We start from the raw sequence: 27227 nt of genomic DNA, 5'->3' as shown, positions 1-27227 counted from the left end.
GGGTTGATGTGAGAGTTAGTTTAACCCGATTTATAAGATTCTGTCACTGGAAGCTTTTCCGGATCACTTCTTCTTTGCCAATGTAAAGCTCAGTGGAGCGGTCGAGTTGATAGGTATATGAGGGTATTGTGCTCTGTGCTGAATGTGTCAGTGTGATGGGGCGGGCGGAGCCCTGTGCCCACGGGGCGGGGCGCTCGCCGCAGTCTGGTATAAGAATAGCCGCCGTCGCTTGTTCGCGGCTGTGTCAATTTCAGTCCATTTCACTTCAAGACATTGCAAAACTCTCGTCTCTCCCCGTGACCAGGATGTCTGCAGCTGATCGCACGGTACTTGTGCTTGGGGGAGCCGGCACTGTCGGGTCGGGGACAGTCAAAGTTCTGCTGGAAAAAGGTAGGTGGCAGTTACAAGCACCTTCCACTACACTTTGGTGCTGAAAGATCGAGCCTCCTTCTAGTGGCAGTTGTTTAATGGATAATTCAGTTCCAGCAATAAACTCCATAATGCTATGGTTTTCTTTCGCACGCAAATTTACTATTGCTACTTCATGATATGTGAGATTTCTTTAGACATAATTTAATGAAAGGTTATTTTTTACCTTTACACTGATCAAAACAAGCCCAATTGACAATGTGCAAAATGGTACTCCAAAGGACAATTCATAGAATGATACAGCACTGACGGAGTCCATTCGGCCCATCCTGCCTGTGCTGGCCCTTTGAAAGAGCTAGACAATTAGTCTCACACCCCTTTCCCAATAGCCCTGCAAATGTTTCATTTTCAAGTATTTATCCAATTCCCTTCTGAAAGTTATTATTGAATCTGCTTCCACCACCCTTTCGGGCAGCGCATTCGAGATTCGAAGAACTCACTGTGCAAAAAAAAAATCTCATCTCCCCGCTGGTTCTTTCACCAATGACCTTCAACCTGTGTCCTCTGGTTACTGACCCTCCTGCCAGTGGAAACAGTTTCTCCTTATTTACTCTATCAAAACCCTTCATAATTTTGAACACGCCATTAAATCTCCTCTTAACCTTCTCTGCTCTAAGGAGAACAACCCCAGTTTCTCCAGTCTCTCCACATAACTGAAGTCCCTCACCCCTGGCACCATTCTGGTAAATCTCTGCGCCCTCTCCAACGCCTTTGACATCCTTCCTAAAATTATTTATTATGCTGCACACACATCACTGTTATGCTTCAGGTCGGATCGATGTTTTAAGACACGCAGAATAAGTCAAGTCCAAAATAAAGGCAGGAATTATAGGACAGGCCCGTCGGCATCTGAAAAGAGAAACAGAAAAACTGTTTAGTTTCTCTTGTAAATCTTTTGTAAAAAAAAGGTCAAGGAAACCCAACTCCGACTTTAAAAACTCGGAATTGAATCGAGGCTATGATGCTTGACATCCACTCCCTAAAATAGGAATCAATCATTCCAGTACCATTGTTTCCCATAATGTCACATTCCAGGCGTTTGCTTGAAGTTTGGTGACAAGATCAAAGCGACTTGGCCTAAGTTTAGGAAAGTATAAAGAACGTGGAAGAAAACGATGTGGAAAACGAACATGATTACGACATATATACACCTCTGACAAATTACAGGGCTCACCTGCTCCGTTCCTTAATCGCTTTGTGTCAGCTTTTCACGAGCCATGTTTATTGTTTAAAGATAAAAAGGCATTTTGCTCTAATCTTCAATTCAGTTGTATTCGTTACAAAGTAAAGCCCGCGGCAATCTCGAAGACCAATTACCCAGCTGCTCGTGAATGTGACAAGTGCGTGTTCTGGTTCTGTTCGCCTTTCATTCGTCAACCATTCGCAACAACACTGCCAGGCAAAATGCAGTGTAAGCTGCACCACCACAGACACTCAAAAGCGGGCGCCGAGAATGGCTGGGAAATTGTCAACGTGGATTTTGTTCCCCCTCTTGTTTGTTACGTGTGCACTAAGCGCCAGTTTGGAGCATTAGAGGCGCTGAATTAGAAATGCGCAAGACTGCAACATCAGTAACTGCACTGATATTTACAAGTCGCGGTGAATGGAGAAAATGCATAAAAGTATTCATCAAAACTTAGAATTCATTATATGCGGATCCCAAATACAATCTTCCGGAGATAGTTGAACGCATTAATAGATGACCTTTGCCTTATTGAACTATTGGCTTTTTAAATATAGGTTTAGTTGTTTGGGCCTGTGATGCATTTTTTTCCTGTTAAGCCATTCATTGTTAATTGTATCCCATATGACGATTAATACATTCTCCCTGCCTCCGACTAGCCGCAAAGAATCCAGTGTGATGTAAAATCTAAAATTCTGAAACTAAGATACAGCACATTCGGAATGTACTCTGCCATGCATTGCAGGGGAAAAGATCCAACCTCGAACCCTAGATTCTGGAAACATTCAAACCTACGATTCCTTCGGGCAATGAGTTGTTAATCTCAGCTAGGTTGTCAGATACAACGGAGCAAAATAAAAGATTAAAGGGAGAGACATCTTGCCAACCAGCACAATGCATTCTATTAACTGGGCCAGAAGACCATGGTGTCGAGCTGTCCCAGTGAAGGAGGACTAACTGAACACAGCAGGCACAATTCAGGGAATTGAAATCAAAGCACTTTACTAAAGTGTCTTAACCTAAAAAAAAACAGTTGAAATGATTAACTTCAATTTCTTTTAATATTTTCCAGGTTGTTTTTTATAATAGCTGTTTATTTTGAATATATTTGTTGGTGGCATTATTGTGTAAACTGACTGGGAGCTCTTGAGCCTGACAATATGGGGAGAGATTAATTAACATCAGTAAATATTAATCCGAGTGTTTCAGCTCTGCATGCTGTCCTCTTACGCAGCCATTAGTAACACAGAGACCATTAGTAACTCAACCAAGTGAGTTTCCTGATGAGCTCATTGTAACTGCTTCATTCTGGTAAGCATGAGGTCATCGTTCACATGCACACTGATAACACATACATCTCAGCTTGTGTCAGCTGTGGCTCAGTGGGTAGCACACTCGCTTGGGTCAGAAGGTTGTGGGTTCAAGTCTCCATGCCAGGGACTTGAACACCTAAAGTTAAGCTGACACTCCAGTGCAGTGCTGAGGGAGTGCTGCAGTGTTGGAGGTGCCGTCTTTCAGGTGAGACGTTAAACCGAGGTTCCGTCTGCTCTCTCAGGTGTACAAGATCCCATGGCACTATTTCGAAGAAGAGCAGGGGTGTCCTGGACAATACTTTACTTATCCCTCAACCAACAAAACAAGAACAGATTATCTGGTCATTATCACATTGCTGTGTGTGCAAATTAGCTGCCACGTTTCCCACATTAAAACAGTGACTCCACTTCAAAAGTACTTCATTGGCTGTGAAGCACTTTGGGATGTCCGGTGGTTGTGAAAGGCGCTATATAAATGCAAGTTTTTTCTTTCTTTCTCTCATTCTCTGCCGCCACCACCACTGACCTCTGCGCTGTTGCTGTACTATCAATGTTCTGTCTGACATCAAGTACTGGATGAGATGACATTTTCTACAGCTCGACATCAGCAAAGCTGCAGTCAGCCTCATGGCCCATCCTCGGCATTATTGACCTGCTTGTGGCTCTGACTTCAGTGACTTTCTGGCCTGCCCCACCAGGCTGAATCCAGTTAACTTGTAGCCTTGGTAGTTTGTTCAACCCTGAACTGAACTTGTTACCCCAATCCATTCTTCGCCAAGACTGCCCACCTCTACTCCTGGAAAGTTGCCTGCTTATGCCTTTACCTCACTCCTACCCCTATTGAAATCTTTAACCATCCTTCAGCATGCCCAGGATTGATTTTTCAAATGGGCTGATCAGAGATTGATTTTTTTTGAATATTAAGGAAATCAAGGGATATGGGGATAGTGCAGAAAAGTGGAGATGTTTATGTTAATGTATTACAAGCCAAATGTATGTTGAATGTTTAAATGTCTTAATCTAAATGTACACTCTCGGGAGCCGCAAGCCTACATTTCGTTGTACTGCACTTGTGCACTAACAATGACAATAAAAGTTGATTTGATTTGAAGATCAGCCATGATCTTATTGAATGGCAGAGCAGGCTCGAAGGCACAAATGGCCTACTCCTGCTCCTATTTCTTATGATCTTATGATCTCACTGTCTCCGCCCTTCATAATATTCAGCTAATCCAGAACTCCGGGATCCAATCCTCTCCTGCATAAAGGCCTGTATTTCCATCATCTCCCATCTATGGCACATTGTTCGGGTTGCCAACTCTCATTGATTGTATTCCTGAAGGGTTGATCACCTGACAATCATGACACTGGCCCACAGTTTGCAGATGCTATTGCATTTATCTTATAAAGATTTGCTCCTCTGTTGTTGAGTGTCTTTGCTCGTGGTTTTGTGCCAGCAGTCGCAGGGTGAGAAGTTCTGAGTGCACATGGACAAACCATAAGGGCTAAATAAACTCTACCTTTTCTTCCGGATTGCTGGCACTAGTGCCTGGGAGATTCAGTTTCATCTTCCATCCTGGAAACTCCCGGACAATCCAGGAGGGCTGGGCAACTCTATGCTCCAAATGTATTGAATTCATTTTGAGAATTCGGCCTTGCTGTCAGAACTGTTATGCACGGCCACTTATTTACAGAGGTAAGCACAGATTTTAGTGAGGAACTTCTATGTGTTTACAAACCCCCCTCCCACACACCAGCTTTCAGCTCTGTTCACTAGCAGTCTAAATTCCCATTTTATTTCAAACCTCTCTCTCACTTCGAGCAGAGTGTAACTTCAGTAATGAACTGTATTTTTAAATTTCTATTTACCAGCATTAGGGCAGTCACAGGGGGGAGGGGGAAATGTGATGACAGGTTGTACTGGTGCATTGTAGCGTCCAAAGGCAAGTCTAACAATGACAGCGGCTCTAGTAGAATGTGGAGTTCTCTCTCCCTGGGGTGGATTGCCGGCCATGTGTTCAGGGATAGAGCGGATCCTCTGCCGCTATGGTTACTGGGAAAATTACTCTCCATTCCACAAAGACTTTTACAGACTGAGGTCAGGAAAGTGCCGGGCCCGCTTGGTTTTGAGGACTGCAGGGTGAAGCGTTGATGATCCGGCAAGTTCCAGATACAGCAGTGGCGGTCATCAGGCCAGCTTTGCTGACGTTGCAAACATTTTCTCCCAGGTCGCTCGCAGCAGTGCCCGGGAGATCAATCCTCAATTCTGGGAGAGACTCTCCGACAACACGGGAGGGTTGGTAATCCTGTGCCTCACTGAAGTGATTTCCTCATCCTTATTTTCAAAGTCTTCTCTAATCCATACATCCCAATCTGTTGCTCAGATTCTGGCTTGCTGTTTGATCCCCATTCCCCTCTACTCCACCATCAGAAGTCAATCTTGCAATCATTAAACCCTGCCTGGGCATTCTTTCCTGAAACGACGTTACCTAAAAGCCTCCTTAAAATGAATCATGTGATCCACGCCTTAAATTCCACCCCCTTCCATAATTTCCTTTACTTCCTGCTGTGTCTTACTATTCCCCTTGTAAAGCACTTGAAGACCATATTCTTCAGTGTGAGGACTGTCGATTTCTGCAAGGGATACTGATGGCGATTCTCCCTTTTATTAAGAATGATTGATAAAAATAAGAAATAGGAGTAGGCCATTCGGCCCCTCGAGCCTGCTCCTCCATTCAAGAAGATCATGGCTGATCTGATCTTGGCCTCACCTTCACTTTTCTGCCTGTTCCCCGTAACCCTTGACTCCCCTGTAGCTCAAATATCTGTCTATCACAACCTTGACTCAGCCTCCACAGCTCTCTGGGGTAGAGAATTCCAAAGATTCACGACCCTCTGAGAAGAAATTCCTCCTCATCTTCGTCTTAAATGGGCAACGCATTATTCTGAAACTATGCCCCCTAGTTCTAGATTCCCCCACAAGGGGAAACATCCTCTCTGCATCTACCCTGTCAAGCCCCCTCAGAATCTTAACCATTTTATTTAGTTTTTGTTTGTTAATGTATATCCACCAAGTTGTCACATGCAAATTAAATACATTTTCTAATTGCTTACCAGTTAATTAATTTTGATAAAATGTGGCCAGGTCAATTTGCACGGATTATGTGGCCCGAGAAGACCTAATGAAACCATTGTAAATGGTAAAGTCTACAGTTCCTTTTTAAGTAAGTTTCTTTTAGCTATCAGTAAAATCCTTAATTTGTAAATAATGGAAATTATTCGATATCTATCCTTTTTCATTTCCTTTGATATTTAGCTGGAAAAAAATCACATTCTGTTAATCAATTATCATTGAATTCATGATTTTTATCTACAGTGTATTGGTCATATGACACTAAAATCCAGTGACATTATTATGGCATTTGGGAAAACATATATTCAGTAAGGTAGGGCACGGAATTTACTGCATATCTATATGGAACACCTTGAAGTACTTAACAAGTAGAATCTAAATAGGTTCTCAGCTGCAACAGGTCACATGAGACTTTTTAAATTCAACAAACAATGTATAACAAATCTCAAACATCTTCATATTTTTTTCTTGGGATACATTTTCATCCTTGTAAATGTGAGAGGCGTGGCACTTTACACTTTCAGCATCTGTTTTTTACTCCCAGGTAAAATCCAGCAAACTAGATGAAGTATAAAGCTCACATGACCCCAGAGAGCATCTCTACTGCATTAGTGTATCATTCTCATTTCTGCACTTGCTATCCTTTTGACCTCTCTGACTGAAATTCCAATACTGCTAAAGTTTGTCAATTTGTGCCAATTCTGGCTGATCTCAACTAGCTGACTCAAAGACCTACTTGCCTTTATTTATACCGCTATATCATTTTTGATGGACTGCTCTGGGTTCCACCCAATTTAAGTGATATTTATCTTTTAAAAAATACAGGTAGATTTCACATCTGTCTGATATCTGTTCTAATGCTTTGCCTTTGTGGAAAAGAAAACCCCTCTGGGTTCCCAACATTGCTGTGTTTTGAAGGAGTGCTGTGAAGCTGATATTTCTCACCTCTTTAGCAATAATACAATTTCGCAATATCAGAATTGTGGGTCTACCTTCACCACATGGACTGCAGTGGTTCAAGACGAAGGCCCCCCACCACCGTTTGAAGGGCAACTGGGGCTGGGCAATAAATGCTGGACTTGCCAGCCACTCCAATATCTGAAGAATGAATTACACTGAAGTTATACTCCATGTGCTGTCAATTCCAAGTGGTCACTGCCTCCGCCAGGGCGTCTAACGCAATTCCTCTCCAAGGCCACTCTGGAGTTAGACTGTTATTTTTGTGTCACAAAACTGCAGTCTGGTATGGTAGGATGTGTGCTTTTAATGTAAAGTGCTTTCCCCCCTCTTTAAATAGTTCAAAATATTGGCATTAAATTTTTTTAATGTTCTTCTCTGTTAGGAAAAATGTTATTTATTCCCCTCTCCCATAGATGCTGGATATGTCAGAAAAGAGCAGTTTAGAGGGTAGCAGTGGTGGGTCAGTCAGGAAACCACTCTTCTAACATTAGTGTGGATTAGTATCTTTCCCAGTTCAAGAATGCTGTCTGAGAGGTGTCGTCATTTCTGAAAGTTAATATGAACCAGGAATTTCTGCACTGTTGTCAACACCTCCTGATCAGCCTCCAGGACTGCAAATAATACTGATCTTTGCTAAACTCATGAGAACTACATCACTGACATTAGCTGAGAGGCACTTTCCCAGCTTGAGACACACCAGACAAGTCCCCATATGCTGTTGGCAAGGAGATGAAATGAACAATGTCTCCTAACAACAATCTGAATCAAAAGTCTTTTTATCTCTATGTTCTTTTTGAGTTATTAAAATACCAAGACTGATTAGTGATTTTATGAGCAGTTCTGTTCAGTGTTTAGGCTCCAGGTGAGGTGTATTCTGTTCCCTCCCATACCAAGTTAATATCTAGCTTTATTAAGTTTCGTTTAAATTTTGTTTATTGGTTGTGCCCTTTTTAAGAAGGAGGGCATATGCTATCTCTTAATTGGTGAAGGCACCAGTCATCAATTACTGCAATTAAACAAAGAGGTTGCAATCCACTGACACCTGCTGTATAAAAATTGGGCTACAAATTCCTAGGGGGAAAAATTCAGTATCGCCCCGTTTGGGGTGCCATTAGCGGCCGTGCGCAAAGTTTAGCGCCTGGCGCTAATTATCGCCTCCGACAGCAAACTTGGCTTTTATCGCCCCTGGAGGTGATTGGAGCACTAAATCAGGCGCTTCACACCTGTCTTGAGACGCAAAGGCCGAGGAGCGAGGCGCTACCTCAGAGCGCTGGCGAAGCTCATGTGATGTCAGTCAGCAATGGAACACACACACTGGCACTGGCCAGTTCTTAAAGGGGAGTTCTGACGAAAGGTCATCGACCTGGAACGTTAACTTTGTTTCTCTCTTCACAGATGCTGCTTGACCTGCTGAGTTTCTCCAGCATTTTTCTGTTTTTATCTTAAAGGGGAGGGTTGATTTTGCACTCCATCCACATCCTGCTCATTGCAGCCTTGAATCTCGGCCTGGAGAGACCTGTACATCAAATCTGCTGGAAAGAACAATGGAGAGACCCAGGGAAAGAGCTCAGAGTGCAGCCCCCGTAGTCTCTTCTAAATAGATACAAGGAAGGGCAAATCAAAATGAACCTGCAAAGTGCTGCTCAGTATGCAAAACTCCTTCACACAGTGTTGAATCTCTCCAGAAGTCTCTCTCTCTCTCTCTCTCTCTCTCAGAATGCGTGGTGCAAAAATGTCACCAACAAAAAAAGGCAGGAAGCGGTCGCCTTTAAATAGCACTCCCCCAGTCCCTTCCTGACTGCAAAACGCTCCCCTCAGCCTGTCGTTGCTAGCGGCAGGCGGTAGGGCAGGGGGCACCACTCAATATCCAGTCCGGGGCGCTACTGGGGCATTGCGCACTCGACTGACATCACGATCTGCCGGCGCAGGAGATCGTGGTGGTAGTGTTTAGCGCCGTCACAAAATGTCTAGTTAATTTCACGAGCAGCGCAAACATCGCCGCGCCCGGCCTCTAGTTGCTTTGCGCCCCATTAAGGCGCTAACGGGAGGTGCAAACAACGGAATTTTTCCCCCCTAGTGTCTGGTGATGGACAGTTGCCACTATCTGGGTGGGCACGAGAGGAACTTGGGAATGGGCCCCATTTCTGCTGGATCCCTGCACTTTTTATTTGGGGCCCACATTGCCAGTTCCTGAACAACAATTGATAGTCATTAGGAAAATGTCAAATGTCAAATCACTCCTCCTTTCGGAAAGAAAATCCGGATCTTCAGCTGGAGCAGCCTGCAGCAGTCAAACTGGTGGTTACAAGTCCTGTCCAATTGCACATCCCCCAGTGCACCAGTCCATCAGGAATTTCAAGGTTATTGAGTCAGGACAGGGTGAGGCTTGGCTCTAATGGTTTGATATCTTGCTGTGATTCATTTTCCAAACACAGCCGTTTGTGTGAGGTACTCAAGTGCATGTAATTGCCTGCAGGACAGGAGGGGTAAAGGGAGAAAGTGGATAGAGGGAAAAAAACTCTGCTGAACTTGCCCAATTTCAATGGTTTCCTGAAGTGTTGCAGAAGGGTGTGGGTGAGTTAGTGAATCAATCAGCCCATGAATCTGAGCTTTTAAACACCTGAATTTTGTAACATACTTCACAGATACTTTGAGACACATCAGTGTCTAATGGTACCATGTAATAAGCCTGGTGATCCCCAATGCAGTCTGTGGTTGTAAGTGAGTAACAACTTTGTTTTCTTTAGAAATAAAAATTGAAACAAAACAACAGAAAAACCATTGTTCATTCTGGTGAAAAAAAGTTTGATCTTTTCAGTATGTTAAAATAATTCTCCTTGGGTCCTCAAGAGTTGTCTGTCTTTTTAATGACATTGATAAATGGAAAATAAGAGCAGTCTAAATATAATTTACTATATCATTAAGAGATGGGCTAGTGAACAGAACTAAACTAGTTTGTTACTGAGCTGATCTTCCCTCATGACCTTAAAAGGACTCCTTTGTTAACAAGATCACGTGAGGTTATGCCACTGACTCATGATGGCTGGTCCCTAAATTATTACTCACTATGGAAATCATTTCACTTAAATTCATTACCATCGCACATATAATTAAAAAATGATACCGTGCTACAATGTTTGAACTGTTACCTTGATACGCACCTGTGCCATGAAATATATGATGCAGAATGTTAATGTGTGCATTTGAGACAATAACTTAAGAGCCTATTAACTTAGAAAGTATTTATCATACACAAGTATTTGGCACCTGCAGTGTGTTTGCGGTGAAGTGTTCCATTTGTTTAAAGAAAATGTACTTGTATTTTTCAGTGACTTTTCTCCCCATAAGTCTCACATAACCTCATTTTGCACGGGGACCAATGTTGCTTAGTAAACAGTCACAATGAGGTTTGTGACAGTAGCCTAAAGAGTCTTAAGTTCTGGTTTTCAAGCTCTCCTTCTGTTTAAGGCTGTGCTTAGTGCTCCCCACTTAGGTGCTAGTTAATGCTTGGGTGTAATTATTGACCATTTCACTGAAAATATCCAGTCAATCTGAGGCTGTTATCAACAGGACCAATCAAGGAATGGAATGTTTCTCGAGACTTTGATTACAGGCCATTGCGTGCAGGTTTGAACTTCCAGTCTTCAAAAGGATATTGAAGTATTAGAGGCTTCAAAAAAGAATGGCAATGTTGGTTTCATGTTGTAAATTCTAAGGCTGTGGCATAATAGGTATGAACACTTAATGTATTTGTCTGAAATTCTTCACTCCATTATTTTAGAGGAGGCTTTAACGCATTTAATATAATTGGATTATACCTTTGCTAAGAAAACAGAGAGGCATTTGAGACAGACACATTTCAGTGCTCATACTTATTAACCCACAGTGTCATTTCAGGGCCTATGCAGTGCACCCAGGTGATCCTTTATACCCAAGTACAGTGAGAGGAAAATCTGCTCCCCGTCTTTCAGATCAGATGTTAAACGAAGGTCCTGTCTGCTCTTTCAGGCAGATATAAAAGATCCCATGGCAGTATTTGAAGGTGGTCAGCCAGTTCTTCTGGTATCCTGGCCAATATTCCTCCCTCAACCAACACCTAAAAAGATAGATTAATGTGTCATTTGTCTCATTTGCTGTTCGTGGGATCTTCTGATTTGAAAATTGACTGGTGTTTGCCTGCATAACAGCAGTGTCAACATTTCTACATAATTCATTGGCTGTGAAACACTTTGGAACATCTTGAGGATTTGGAATATATTGAGGATGTAATGAGGTGCGATATAAATACAAGCTTTTCTTTCTTGTATTTTTATACAGCCTAATTCCTTAAATTAATCATACTTTTCATTTTCATTTTTTTTTATGGGAGCTTTTATCCTTATCAAGGTAAAAGAAGTCAGAAGCAAGGAGAATGGAACATTTTGCCCTTCTGGTGCCTGGTATCATGAACAAACACCCTAAGGCCAGATACAGCATTTCAGACAGGATGTAGAGTAAAGCTCCTTTTACTCTCTCCCAACAGTGTCGGGCTTAAATCCAATTCCATTACTGGAATTTCCCCCCCATATTTTTGTACCAGCCATTCTTCTGCTCTATTTCAGTAAGATTGCCAGTTTAGTGCCAAATGTACAAAATGGTACCGGTTGGGAACTTGTGTTGAGACTGACCAAATGCATTCACGTGTAGAAAAGTTTTCCATCCCAACAGTCTGGGGATGGATTCACTCCCAGGCCCAATAGGTGAAGGAACAGTCACTCGCCCTCCCCCCCCCCTCCCCCATGCTGCGAAGGGACTATATTGTTGCTGCTGTTGTTGAATCCATTTTTTCTGTCTTCTAGGCTTCCACGTGGCAGTCATATCCAGAGATGCAGCCCGGCTGGAAAAGCTGAAAAACTTTGTGCCAGCTGCTACCAGAGCTAGGCTTTCTACATTGGTTGGAGATGTAGGTAAGGTATCCTTTCCAAACAGTAACTCGAGGAGGAACAAAAAATACTCTTCCTCCACATTTGGAGGCCAAAAAGAAAAATCAGTATTTAAAAAAAACAAAAAACAAGCGGTCTAAAAATTCTATACAAGTCTGACCAAAACATCCAGCTCAATTGAATCTTATTTGATATGTTTTTGAGGTTAGATGAGGAAGGATAGGGAGAGGCTCATTTGGAGCTTAAACACCGGCACAGATCTGTTGGGCCGAATGGCCTGTTTCTGTGATGTAAACACTATGGCCTAGAAATTGGGTTGGGGCGCCAAAGTGGCGCAAAAGTCGGCTGAGCGCAGGATTTAGCGCAGCGATCGGAGTGATACCGATCACCAGAAATTCAGTTTCAGTGCCCCTTGAGGGAGACGGGGCGAGGCTCGAGGCGCTCCGCGTCCCTCTTAGGGCGCTGAAACTGATTATCGCAGCGCAACGTGCCGCAGCGCCACATGCTGCGGCATGGCACGCTGCGGTACTGCAGGCCTTCCTCCCACTGTTAAGGGGGAGGTGCCTGCAACAGCGCAAACCCCGATCGCGAGTGCCGGCAAATGAGCCCGGCACCAAGGAGAAGTGCCGGGCTCTCGGGGGAAACGGCCAGCAATGCCGCGGGGGGGGGGGGGCGGGTTAGGAGGCCGGGAACGGAGGTGCTGGCAGGCGGCCGCCAAAAAAGCGGCCGCCCCGCACCTCCACCTTAACTTGCGCCGCTGCCGGCACAGTAAGGCCCCGTGAACCGGGTGCGGGTAGCGAGCGGCGCAACTGCGGCGTTCGCTACCAAATATCGCGAATGGGGCGCTGCACACACCGATGACATCATCGGTGGCGGCGCAGCGCAAATGCCTAACGCCACCATTAGCGCCCCTACTGAATATCACCGGAGACGCAGCCAGTGGCGCTACAGCCACTGACTGCCTCTTTAGGCGCTAACAGGTGGCGCTACTCACCCAATTTCTCCCCCTATGTAATCTCAGTGTAGAAAACTGCTGACCAACTCCTCTTGCATAGTAAGTGTAACATTGCCATCAATATAAACAAGCACATACTGTCCTTCCATCCCTTTGGATCTTTAGTATAAGCATACAGAGAGGTCTGGTTTAAATTGAAACATTAGTAATGAGACTGGAGATGTAATAAACCCTTTGATATAGCCATGGCTCAGTTGGTGGCACCCTCGCCTCTGAGTCAGAAGGTTGTGGGTTCAAATCTCACTCCAGAGACCTGAGCGCACAAGTCCAAGCTGACACTCCAGTGCAGTGCTGAGGGAGTGCTGCACTGTCGGAGGTGCTGTCTTTCGGATGAGACATTAAACCGAGGCCCCATCTGCCCCCTCAGGTGGACGTAAAAGATCCTGCGGCACTATTTTGAAGAAGAGCAGGGGAGTTCTCCCCGGTGTCCTAGCCAATATTTATCCCTCAATCAATATCCCTAAAAAAAAAAATTATCTGGTCATTATCATTGCTGTTTGTGGGAGCTTGCTGTGTGCAAATTGGCCGCTACGTTTCCTACATTACAACAGTGACTACACTTCAAAAAGTACTTCATTGGCTGTAAAGTGCTTTGGGACATCTGGTGGTCGTGAAAGGTGCTATATAAATGCAAGTCTTTCTTTCATAGAATCATAGATTTACAGCACAGGAGGCCATTTGGCCCATCTTGTCCGTGCTGGCCGACAAAAAGCTATCCACCCTAATCCCACTTTCCAGCACTTGGTCCGTAGCCTTGTAGGTTACGGCACTTCAAGTGCATATCAAAGTGCTTTTTAAATATGATGAGGGTCTCTGCCTCTACTACCCTTTCAGGCAGTGAGTTCCAGACCCCTACCACCTTCTGGGTGAAAAGAATTCTCCTCAAATCCCCTCTAAAGTTCCGACCAATTACTTTAAATCTAAGCGCTTCTGCTCAGGGAAATAGATTCTTCCTATCCATTCTATCTAGGCCCCTCATAACTTTATACACCTCAATTATGTCTCCCCTCAACCTCCTCTGTTCCAAAGTAAACAACCCCAGCCTATCCAATCTTTCCTCATAGCTAAAATCCCCCAGCCCAGGCAACATCCTCGTAAATCTCCTCTGCACCCCCTCTAGTGCAATCACATCCTTCCTGTAATGTGGTGGCCAGAACTGCAGGCAATACTCTAGCTGCAGCCTAACTAGCATTTTATACAGTTCAAGCATAATCTTCCTGCTCTTATATACTATGCCTCAGCTAATAAAGGCAAGTAACCTGTATGTCTTCTTAACCACCTTATCTACCTGTCCTGCTGCCTTCAGGGATCTGTGGACATGCACTCCAAGGTCTCTCTGATCTTCTGCACTTCAGTGTCCTACCATTTATAGTGTATTCCCTTGCCTTGTTAGCCCTCCCCAAATGCATTACTTCACACTTCTCCAGATTGAATTCCATTTGCCACTGTTCTGCCCACCTGACCAGTCCATTGATATCTTCCTGCAATCTGCAGCTTTCCTCTTCATTATCAACCACACGGCCAATTTTTGTATCATCTGCAAACTCCTTAATCATATTTCCTACATTCAAGTCCAAATCACTGATATATACCGCAAAAAGCAAAGGATCTTTCTTTCTATTTCAATAAAGCCTACAGATAAGATGTAAGGTGTGGAGCGTTTGTGTGGCATGTCATTAAATGTTTCACTGTACTTCAATAGTACTTGTTTAACTGTCTCAAATGTCTCCAGGTTCTGAAGAGGGTGCAGAAGCAGCAAAAAAGGCAGTGCTGCAGGCAGTTGGGAAAGTGACGGATATTGTGTCATCCCTGGGATTTAGCTGGTGGCAGGGTGGTCCTCCTCACACTCAAACACTCGAGGAACTGAATAGGGTAAGTCACAGAATGAAAACATCAAACACAAGGCTTTGGCACAACATTGCACTTTGCAATCATTTTGCCTGTGATATATTAACTTTGATAAGCTTTCCATCAAGGAACCCAGCCAGCACTGTGATCAATATAAAGAGACAGCTGATTTTTTTTTTTTACAGTATTGTTAAAATATGTTAACTTCTATCTTCATGAACCCGTATAATTCTTAGACAGCTTGTCGTCAGCAGTACCCTTATTTATTAACAAGACCATTTTTAAACCTACATGTTGAATAGAAGCCAGTTATAAAATATGCATTCTTCCGACTGTTGCCACGTAAGAGATCAGTGCTGCTTGGCTGCACTTGCCTTTGTTGTTAAGCCAGATCTCCAGTAACTGGAATATCAGATGTTGTATCAATGTTTCCCATAAATTGGGTAGAGTTTGTACAAATTGTACCGGGACTGTTGAAAGGAGTAGCTTCAATAGGCCAAATATTCTTCTTTCCTCTTCTATATGTTTTATGCAGCACTTACTGGAATGTGTGTGTCGACTACAGTCTGCATTTAAGGATCTAGCTTAGGCAAGAATGTTTACATGAAAATCCATTTCTTATAGGGGTCTTCTATGACCCTCAAATCTATTTTGCCTTTCAGTTAAATGCTGATGAAAATTTAAATAATATGAAATATTGATGGCAAGTACACACTTAACGGACTGTCATTGCACCATCAAATTAAATTGGCGACCACGCTGGAGTTTGACAACTCCGAACAGTTATGATTTCAAAACTATTCTTTGCCCAAGATAAATGTTATACAATCAAATAAAATGATTTGGACATGTTCTTTAAGTGTTGAACAGTTTTTCTCCACCCACAACTCCCTACCCACTTAAATTTTGTACATGCTTTTTATTGCCTAACAACTACAAGAAATGGTGCAAAGGCCTTGATTTTATCTCCTGGACGGGAATGCAGCAAAGTGAGCGGCCTGCCTGTTCAGGAAAGGCAGCAGGCAGGATCGGCCGGGCCTCATTAACCTGCCGCTCGCCAAATTCCCGACCAAAATGGCTGGGAAGTTGGTGGGAAGCGGTTGCCCGGCCATTAAAATCAGACATAAGGAGGCCGCCCAGTATTCCGGTCCCCGATGCAAGGCAAGGCCAATCCCGGTGGGGGGGAGGAAGCCTGGGGCAGGGGAGGTCCGAGGTTTCCTTATGGGGCCCGGTGGAGTAATCCTACTCCTTTTGGCTCCCAAAGAAACTAAAAAAAGAATTAAAACACTTGCCTTGCAGGGTCTCCTCTGGCCCTGGCTGCTGTTCCTGACAGGTCTGGCCTAGTGGGGAAGCCATCACTGCTCTCCCACTCAGGCCTCGGGTTAAATTTGGAAGGTGACGTTATTGGTTAACTTGTGGGCTGTTGAAGCAAACCGGGCCCTGCTGACATTATTGGCGCATGATCTGCATAATTACAGAGGACCCCACTGGCCCCGGGCGGGTGTCCTGTAATTTAAAACTGCAGTCCCCCACTCCATTTTAACTGCCCCCACCCCCGGCTCAGTTTCCACCTGGCGGGTGTTAAAATCCCCCTTTGATGCATTTAATAATTTAGAATAATATTGGATTAATTTTTTTATCATTAAATGGTCTCCTCCCAGCCAAAGCATGTTCTTTTAAGTCAGAACTTGTACCAGAGACACTGCAGCAACCTGCAGACGTAATAAGTTGCCATGGTGTGAAATATACACATTATATACTGCAGGTTCTGAACACCCTGTTGCTCAGCACTTTCACATCCTGGAAGGCGTTCTTTCCTCTGGTTAAAGATGACCACAATGGAACATACACATTTATAACTGGTGAGTAGACTACTCCTGTCTCTAGAGCGTGGCAACTTTTGAAGGAATCAATATTATTTCAAATTCTTCAGTATTTCTTCATAAAGGCCTAGAAATTCATTATAGCCACTTTTGGGGCGGTAAAGTCGGGCGGCCGTTAAAGTTTGCGCCCAGCGCAAAGTCGAGGCCACTTCGCCGATATTCAGTTGCATCGCCCTAAGAGGTTGCTGCTGCGCTAAAACAGGCGATGCACGACTATCATTAGGCGCTAAGCCGGCAGCCCGGGGCGCTAACACCGGAAGTTGGGCACAGGGCAGGTGCGGCGAGCTGCTGATTGCCAGCAGACACTCTAGCTCCGGTGAGTTCTTAAAGGGGGAGGGTGGATTTGTTTTTTTTGGCAGGCCGAGACTACTACTACTACTTCCTCCTCCTCCTCCTCCTCCTCCTCCTCCTCCCAAAGAAGGAGTGTTGCAAAACGGCTGCCTTTTCTACTGCAGGAGTGCCCTTTAATTTGCGCTCCCCGCGGCCCGCCTCGGCTGTGTACCGTTCCACTTCACAGTCGTTCGGGCCGCCAGGCGCACAATGGGGCGGCGCGAGTGAAGTTCCGGTTCCGGGCGCACAAAGGGCGTTGCACGACGAAATGACGTCATGATCTGCGCGCGCAGATGAGCGCGCGCAATGACTTTGCGCCGGCGCTAAATGTCTACTGAAGTTGGGGCGAGGCACAGATCGCGCTGTGCCCGGGCGCTAAGCGCCTAGTGCTCGAGATCTACTCCTCCTAAGGCGCTAACGGCTGGCGCAGCCAACTGAATTTCTAGGCCAAAGTCTTATGTTTTCACCTCAAGTGATAAACCTCTAAATGTGCATCCCAGTTACCAAATAGGAAACTGGCTACATGGGTGGTTGCTAATTGAAAGAAGCAACTGGATCCTCCATAGTTTCCTATTGACTGCAGTGCCACTGTACCATTGAACTTACAAAATGTGAGAGTATAGAATTTTGTGCTCATCAAGATGAAGGTTGGTAGTGCTGGTGAATGGAACACTTTACATTTTAGGCACCTGTCAGCTTCAAGCACCATGATACAATATAAAAGCAAAAAATGCTGGAAATATTCAGCAGGTCAGGCGATATCTGTGGAGAGAAACAGAGTTAACGTTTCAGGTTGATGACCTTTCATCAGAACTGGTAGGTCAATGACGTGAACTCTGTTTCTCTCTCCACAGATGCTGCCTGACCTGCTGAGTATTTCCAGCGTGTTTTGTTTTTTACTGCAGATTTCCAGCAACCGCAGTATTTTGCTTTTGTACCATGATATGATACTATGCTAAATTCACATTGGGAGTTCCTGTATCCTTTTAAAGTTACTTTACAGGTTTCTACATAACACCTTAAAAAATCCAAAGAAGGAGAGCCTATGAATAATTTTGCGGGGGGGGAAATTTAGACTTCATGAACTTTTTGCGCTGGCATTTTCACTTCCACCCCTTTCGGGGCAGTGGCAGGATATTAGCAGCATGCCTAAGGCAAGGGTGTAAGCCAATTAATACTGTGGTTAGCTTGGATCTTTGAGCACCAAGCCCTCTAATTTTCCCAATTCACAGGCAAATAAAAAATCAGTCATTAGAAAACAAGTCAATTGATCAATTTATTAAATAGAAACTATAAATTAAACATTTTTACAACTATACAGGATTGTTTTCCTGACAACATTTTAAAAAGCTGACACTATGCCAATCTGACTTGCCTCTGGGTCTCTTTCTCTCAGCTTGAACGCAAAAGCTAGCTGTTCTAGTAACACGACAAATACAGGTATAGCACATTGATTTTCTTCTGCACTATAATAAACGGGGAAACATGGCACTTTTGCTCCAAGGTGCAATTTACATCCCAAATTCTAGCAGATGTCGTGCAAGAGCTGGGGATAGTAGGAGAGGAGACCCACTGTTTCATTGAGTGAGGTACTTTTAAAATAAAGAAATATTCACAGACTGAACTGACCTTCAAATGGAACTAAATTGTTGAATGCAGTACAGGTGACTACAATAAACATATCCAGTCGATAGAAATTGCTTAACTTCTAGAAACCGACAAGCTATGTTCTCATAATTAATGTAAGACATATTGTTGACCCCTTTGGGTGTGGCACATCTTTCAGTTGGCTGGCCAAGCCTTTATTTTTCATAATTATGCTGCTTGCTGACTATTGCAAAAACATTGAACAGAAAAACCACAGTGACTGTACCAAAATGAAATCATCCAATAGCCAGCATCATGACTTAAAGCTTAGGCTGGGCGGCCACTGAATTTCGTGGGATTGGCCGTGGGAGGCAGCAATGACTCGTGTGCAGTCAATATAACATTAACATAATACTGATTTTTTTCCCCCAATCTCTTAAGTAGTTTGTTTTGATACAATTATACTTGAAATACCTGGTTTGCATAAATAATGGTTGTTGAAATCAGAAATATTGTTAGCTGCATAATAACTGGCAAGTGTTTACATTTGATTTCTCACTTTATTCAGGGAGACACCAATCACACTTCCAACAGCCATGATTAGGCTTAACTTGGGGTCACTGGGTTTCATTGAATAAGAAATCTAATTGCCATTCATTACAGTAGAATTCATTTGTTGAGAATAAGATATTGCTAGGACTGTTGAGATAGCACAGTAATTCTAGCGCATTTTGTCACTTGGACCGTATTATGCTTGCAATTCCATGCATGACTCCTGAAATTTTGCAGGGGTTCTCATGGTCTCCCACCTTAACTCCAATGGGTGACTGGCTGAACCTCCAGGGAAATGGTGTGAATGGATGTACACTATTTCCTTGGCGGTTCCACCAGTCTCCCCCCAGTTATGGCAGGGGACAGTGAGAACCCCTGTGGAATCTCAGGGCTGTGGAAGTTCAGAGTTTAGGGGTGAGAAATATAAGCTGGATAGACACTCCAGGAGAATCTGGAAAAGAGGAGACCTGATGAAGTCTTTAATATTAAGAAGGGGTTCGACAAGGTGGACGTGGGTTTCTCCACCTGTTTATACTTGTGGGTGAGTCCAGAAAAAAGGGGTTTAAATATAAGATCAAATAAAGAATTTAGGAGGAATTGCTTTAGAGTGGTGAGAATGTGGAACTTGCTGCCACATGGAGTGCTTGAAGCAGACAGCAACAATACATTTAAGGGGAGGCTTAATGCACACACGAGGGAGAGGGGAATAGAGAGATATGGGAACAGGGTTGTAGGAGGTAATTGGAGTGAGAGGAGACTTGTGTGGAGTATAAACAACAGCTTGGAACAGTTAGGCTGAATGGTTTGTTTCTGTGCTGTAGAATCTGAGTAATTATATTATAACTATAAGGAATTACCAGATGTACTTGTGTATAAAGTGACCTATATATATGATGACCCCCCCCCCCCCCCCCACCCCCACACACACACAAATTCCACTCTCCAATTCCCTCAAAAATCCATGACTCTCATAAGGCTAAACATTACTAGGTTTCTATCCTTCAAAATTTTCACCTTCATGTTTCCGACTATCCACAAATACACTGTTTCTTTTCTCTTTCTGACTTTAACAAGCACATCCTTTAACTTGCTGATCCATTCTTCCAGTGCTGCGATATTTAAATGGCAACCCTTCCCCTCGATTTCAGTCCTGCCTTTCATTGCTGATTGGAAATTTCCCTTTCTCTGTGTTTATGCTGCTGGGCCATCTTCAATTTCAAATCAGCAGTGGGAGCTTGAACTTATTTGGGGAATTGGAAGGAAAGATGCGGAGTGGAACCGAGCAATAAAAGACAGCAATAGCTGATGGGAATCCATTGGTATAGTGCCACTGCGGAGCCCACTCTCTTTGGTGAAATTGCTTTACTATCAGTAATACCAGCCAGGAGGAAAACCTGAGGGGAAATGTCACCCATGTACAAGATGCCTGATCTCCACCCCCACTATTCTCTCCAAAGAGGAACTTCAATTTCTAGTCTTCTACATGTGCATATACAGTATTTGATCTGATGTATTATTTTCATATTTTAGACTTTTCAGGCACATCTGTAATGGGCTCTCTTTATTCCATTTATTTTGGTAACCAATCTTTTCATTACATGTCACCAGTTCTTTTCCCTCAATTTTCAGTCCATGCAATATATCGTTTTTTTGCATTCCCTACATCGCGTGATGTCCGTGACATTAATATCTCTGGATTGCGGCCATAGATGTAATCTTGGTTGGTAGTCATGCACATCTCAGGAAATCATCAGACATTTATGATGAAGAAAAAGATTATTCAGACACAAATGACTAAGATCTGACATTCTTGTGTACATTAAAAAAAAATTTTTTAACCTAAACTAGCAGATATGGTAATTGAGCAAAGGAAACATTTTAAGCGGTTTTTGATAAATATATAATTCATTAATGACCTTAGCCTATGCTCTGATCATGTACAAAAATCAAAGATATTTTATCAAGATTTGCCATGGAATCTATGCCTTGTGTAATTTGTGGTTTAGTTGAATTCTGCAGCTTAAGGCTGAATGTGACAGGTTTACTAAACTTGTGTTTAAATCTGAAGATATGATCTTGGCCCACAGTTTAAGATCTCCTATACGTTTTGATTTTTGCTCTTCCACTCACTTGTCATGCAATGAGGTAAATTGGTATCCGTAACTCTTGGAGGCAACAAACCTTCACACTGGAAACATGAACTTGGATGGCAAACTGTATATTAAAGAAACCTCAAATTTTCTACCCCATTCTATTGAGATATTTACCAAAAGAGTTGCACTTCTTACATGACCCTAAGAGGATTGAACAGAATTTCTTTGAAATTTTGTAGATTTTTTTTTTTTTACATATCAGCCATGATTTTCAGCTCCTCTTATTGCCCAGAGTAAATGCACCATGTGCTGAGAGACTGAACCCTATGGTCTAGGAAAGCTCCAGGTTTGATCACTTGTCTGTGCTGAGTTAGCTCAATGTTGTGCTACAGTTGCACTCCCTGTTTCTTGGCTACAGAATGGAGAAATCTGCTATAGTTCATGCCCAGTGAACTCTGCTGGATGTGTCTGTCCACATTGGGTGTAGACCGGATCGGACTTGGCTAAGGTAGAGGAACTCTAATAGTGTTGCACCTTTTGGTTGTCATAAAGTCTTGATCCTACTGTTGGTTGGCACTTAATCTGACCAGCCATAGGTGGAATGTAATTCTATATCTGACAGCTAGATTAATGGGCGATATACCTCTAGGTGATGTGTTCCAGTTTAGTAGGTGAAAAGCCCTAATGAACCCAGAGCAAAAATTTGAAATGCAATGTCAAATGTTTACTTTCCCCCTCCTTTGCAGGTGGTGCAGGGGAGCGTCTGCTGATGCCTGGGACTGGTTTCTTGACTCTGGGAGCTGCAGGAGCTCTGGCATTCTGCCAGGTTGTCAGAGAGGAATACCCTGATGTCCCATGCAAACTGAATGAGGTAAAGATTTTAATAAGAATTCGCCATACTTCAAGTGAGAGAAATAAAGGAAATTACTTTCTAAATGTTTCATTCCAACAAGAAAAAGCTAAAGCTGCATTGGATAATAATTGCTTTCTGTACTGGCTTAAAGATCAGTAATTTGAGAGTGCGCTTAGATTTTCTTCCACGTGGAGATTTCTTAGATAGCGAATGAGATAGACATCTGTATTTCTTACGTTCTGTAGTTTTGAACTTTGCCTCCTCTCTTGCATCAAAAAGGGCAATAAAGTACGTTACACACTTTTCAACTATTTCTGACATCAGTATTGTTTATTGATTCTTAAGCCCAGCTTTTCACTGTTAATGTTAGGCCCCAAACATCTACAAAGGTTTCTACAGTTTTGTTTTCACTTAAAATGACTTTCACTGAAAGAGCTAAAACTGGGTCTGTGTAGAGTACTCCATCTAACTATAGTTTGGTTAAAGCTGCAGAAACTCTTCCCAACTCTAGTGTGAACATTTAAATGTCAGGAATCCAAACCAGTACCTGCTTTTAAACTAAGACATTTATATTTAAAAAATCCCTGCAAAGCAGTTTGTCCTGTAGAAGTCAACTTTTATATGTTTTTATTTTAAAAATTGGCAGTTCCAGTAATTTATGATCTCAGCGGGTTAATGCCTTTGTTCATTGTTCTATTTGACAGGTGAAGCTTAACATGGGTGTTGCCACCCCAGACCGGCTTGCTCCTGGTTTTGTGAATCACTTGGATGTGGGTGAAGCTATAGCTACTGTTTTGGAGAAGAAGTCGGTTTCACATCATGTGTTCTGTGTGAATACCCCAGCTGACCTCAAAACCCTGATCGTGGAAGGGAAAGTCTGAAAGTGAAGACACTTCAAGTTGGCGTGCCAAATCAGCATTCCATATTGCATATATAGTTTATTTTAAAGTCCTATAACACTACAGTAGTGTGCATTTTACTATAGAACCACTGATGTGTCTGTCAATCCGTGTACCTGAGCTTAGCACTGAGAACTAAAGCAAGTAAGTTTCACATTTATCTAGATGATTTGCTTCTTGTCACAATATAATGTTTAGAAAGCCAACAAAATCTTGAATTAACATAAAGCCCAAAGCCATCTGTCGTGTTGGACTAAATAGCTTATTGGACTATATCTCCACATTTTTCCTCAGAATATCCAAGTTCCAAACTAACTTTTTCCAGTTCTGACGAAGGGTCATCGGCCTGAAACGTTAACTCTCCACAGATGCTCCCTGACCGGCTGAGTATTTCCAGCATTTTTGTTTTTTTACTCCAAACTAATATAGGGTTAGAAGACTAAAGTCAGCTTTCATAGAAACATAGAAGATAGGAGCAGGAGTAGGCCATTCGGCCCCTCGAGCCTGCTCCGCCATTTAATGAGATCATGGCCGATCGTCCAAATTCAGTACCCTGTTCCTGCCTTCTCCCCATATCCCTTGATCCCTTTAGCCTTAAGAAATATATCCAACTCCTTCTTGAATATATTTAATGAATTGGCCTCTACTGCCTTCTTTGGTAGAGAATTCCACAGGTTCACCACTCTCTGGGTGACGAAATTCCTCCTCATCTCTGTCCTAAATGGCTTACCCCTTATCCTTAGACTGTGACCCCTGGTTCTGGACTCCCCGACCATCGGGAACATCCTTCCAGCATCTAGTCTGTCTAGTCCTGTTAGAATTTTATAAGTTTCGATGAGATCCCCTCTCATTCTTCTAAACTCCAGCGAGTACAAGCCCAATCGACCCAATCTCTCCTCATACGTCATTCCTGCCATCCCAGGTATCAGCCTGGTGAATCTTTGCTGCACTCCTTCCATGGCAAGAACATAATTCCTCAGATAAGGTGACCAAAACTGCACACAATACTCCAGATGTGGTCTCACCAAGGCCCTGTACAACTGCAGCAAGACATCCTTGTTCCTGTACTCAAATCCTCTCGCTACGAAGGCCAACATACCATTTGCCTTCTTAACCGCCTGCTGCACCTGCATGCTTACTTTCAGCGACTGGTGCACAAGGACGCCCAGGTCTCGTTGCACTTTCCCTTCTCCCAATCTATTGCCATTCAGATAATAATCTGCCTTCCTGTTTTTGACACCAAAGTGGATAACCTCGCATTTATCCACATTATATTGCATCTGCCATGCTTCTGCCCAATCACCCAACCTGTCCAAATCATACTGGAGTTTCTCGGTATCCTACTCAGAGCACACACGCCCACCCAGCTTTGTGTCGTCTGCAAACTTGGAGATATTACATCTAGTTCCCTCATCCAGATCATTAATATATATTGTGAATAGCTGGGGTCCAAGGACCGATCCCTGCGGTACCCCACTAGTCACTGCCTGCCACTCGGAAACAATTCACAATTGGTTCAGCTTTTCACTGTTAATGTTAGGTCCTCAAAGCCTACCAAGGTTTCGGCAATTTTATTTACACATAAAATAACTTTCACTGAAAGTGGTAAAGCTGAGTCTGCATGGTGCAATGGCTGAACAACATCTTTTGTTTCGTGTTCCAAGATAGCAGGCAGTGAAGGTTAACAAATGATGATTGCCTCAAGGATCTGTAGTTGAATGAATGATGAAGATAAAGTTTTAAAAAAAACTTGTAAGGTAGCAGATAGAGTATTCACATTTTGGATCTGTGTTTCAAATCCTGCCAATCCAGAGTAGATCAAGTTTGAATTGTTGATAGACTCTGTGAGCCATACTTGAGAATGAAATAACTTTCACTGCAGCATCAGGAATCTGTAATGATCTGGTGTAGCTTTTTATCCACCCTTAGATGCTGTAGGTACACTCCTGATGCACAGTAAAAGTGTTTCATTTCACCGGCATTTTTAATCCTGATCACAAAGATGTTGGAGCAGAAAGTCAGTTTTGTTCAATAAGGAAGCAGTTTACAACAATATGCCAATTGATCCACGTGACAAGGTGAAAGAAGATATTGTGATGCTATGTGTTTCAGACATGCATCCTCCAAACTCTGTCTTATTCAAGAAATGTCAGTACTTAAGATGTGCATTGCACTTACCAGAAAACATTGCCTAAAGTTAGCGGTCTATGGACAGCTTGCTTAACTAACATTGCCCTTGCATATTACCGGCCAGAATGCTTGGGGTCCATTGGAATTATTTTGAATTAAATGCCCTTCTCATGTTACTCAGGAAAATAAGAAACTAACTTTGAACCATGGAGTGGTCCAAACAAGGATGGTTTAGTTTGTGTCATTAAAAGATTATATAATGGGACTTGTGACTTTAGAGAACTTGACCAATCATGTAAATGTTGTATAAATTGAGTTTAGAATGAGGTTTGAAGAACTTCTTTTCGTTTACAACAAACTAAGTTTACAAGAAACTAAGACAATCATTTTAGATACCCCAATATCTAGTATTATTTTGTACGCCATACTTTAGTTCCTGAAAAATTTAAGGAACAACAAAATCAAGGATTCAAGTATTGATATCTGTACATATAACTGTCTGCCAGTTCTAAGGCTATATCATATCAGTAAAGGTTAGTACCGATTAACACTTTCAATATGTATTAACAATCCAAAACAAATGGCCCAGAAATTCGGGTCGGGGGCTTCCCGTGGGTGCAAGCCCCCGACCGGCACTTAACTACCGCGCTGGCCATTGAGCTGTGGGCCCGCGTGGGATTCCGATCCTGGGCCGCCTCCAACTGCCGGTGCGCAGTGCTGGCGTATCCCAGGGGTGCAGTTAGTTCGATGCATCCCCTGGGATCACGTGGGCCATGGAGAGCCAATGGTAGCAGGGAATGCTTCATTCATAAGTTTGACAGGAAGAGCTGTCAAACCTATAAATACTATAGGCCCCAAAACATCACTAAATATTCAAATAAAAAAAATTTTAAATCACATTTTTAAAATAAACTATAAATTACATGAAATAACTTTTAAACAATTTAAATTTTTGAAAAAATTAATTACATTTTCTAACAGGGCTAAAAATAAACTTACCTTTAAAGTATTTAAAAATAATAAACCCGTGGAAAAAATGTTTTAATTTTAATTAATTCACCACTTACCTCGTAAAAAGCAGGCCTTGTGACTGCTTTTTACATGTCTAACTTCTGGAGACTTACCTTCCCGGGAAAACCTGCAAAAAAACCGTAAGTTCGATGCGCATGCGTTGCCTCTCCTGCGCATGCGTTCCACCTCTTAACCCCTTTCAGGGGAACGGAAGTGTCGGTTTCCCGCGCATGCGCAGTGCATGCATGAAACCGGCACTTCCATTGGGCTTACGGGTGAGTACCCCATGCGTACTCACCCGTGGAGACCCGAATTTCTGGGCCAATAACAGCGAACAGATATATTCACAAATAAGTTAATGGCTACCTCTGGTCAGGAATGAGAAAGGGACATTTACTTTCATTGCCCCCCAAGATGATGTTTAGATTAATTTGACAAGGCACATCTTCCCTTTCAGTGTTTTGTATTTTTAGTACTGAAGTAAGTTGCCCACTACTTTGGTCAAGCTTGTAGGACTTTTGCCATTTGCCATTCTTAATGTGAGTTGTGTTTAACCAACACTACATATTCATTGCAGCAGATGAATAATTAATCTAACTGTTGTCTGGTACCTTTGTTTAATAATATTTCCTCTGTAAAATGTGGCTAATGTTCTTCATTATTTGATGTAACTTGATATTTGTCAATTTTGTTGCACGATTTAATAAATATAATTTATAAAGATAAATGTGTGTTCTAAAAGTTAGTAAAATTAGATTGATTTTTATTATTGGGTTACTACAAATAATACAAGTCCTCTTTGAGTAAATGTGAACACTGACACTTTGCAAATGCCTAATGTCTCATTATCGTAAAATTCACATTTTTACTAACGCCTTGCACGTTACACCAATGAATCATCCTTGGAGCAAAGATACATCTTTGTCTGCAGTCTGTTATTATATGATGATCACCTCTTTAATCTTTGGTATATAGCTAATAAAAACTGCATTGGACTCCTATCCTGCATAAAGTTGTTTCTCGGTCTCTCAAGGCCTCAAATTAAAAATTTGCATTCTTGTGTTTAAATCTCTCATGGTGTTGCCC

At 42.8% G+C, this 27227-nt stretch overlaps 1 protein-coding gene across 1 annotated transcript; it reads left to right on the top strand.

Annotated features, from left to right (window-relative positions):
* Nucleotides 1–216: 216 nt before the first annotated feature.
* Nucleotides 217–26868, top strand: LOC147116645 (peroxisomal trans-2-enoyl-CoA reductase). The gene is made up of 6 exons (XM_085991736.1): nt 217–390; nt 11857–11964; nt 14688–14827; nt 16569–16665; nt 21995–22119; nt 22806–26868. Exons 1-6 carry the CDS (start codon nt 306–308, stop codon nt 22980–22982), a joined length of 732 nt encoding a protein of 243 aa, XP_085847862.1. The 5' UTR covers nt 217–305; the 3' UTR covers nt 22983–26868.
* Nucleotides 26869–27227: the final 359 nt, after the last annotated feature.

The sequence above is a fragment of the Somniosus microcephalus genome, chromosome 6 (assembly GCF_052327205.1).
Source record: "Somniosus microcephalus isolate GS21.2 chromosome 6, FLI_Smic_1.0, whole genome shotgun sequence".
Classification (NCBI taxonomy): domain Eukaryota; kingdom Metazoa; phylum Chordata; class Chondrichthyes; order Squaliformes; family Somniosidae; genus Somniosus; species Somniosus microcephalus.
Note: the sequence above shows the minus strand (reverse complement) of the source record. Positions and strands in the feature narration are given on the sequence as shown.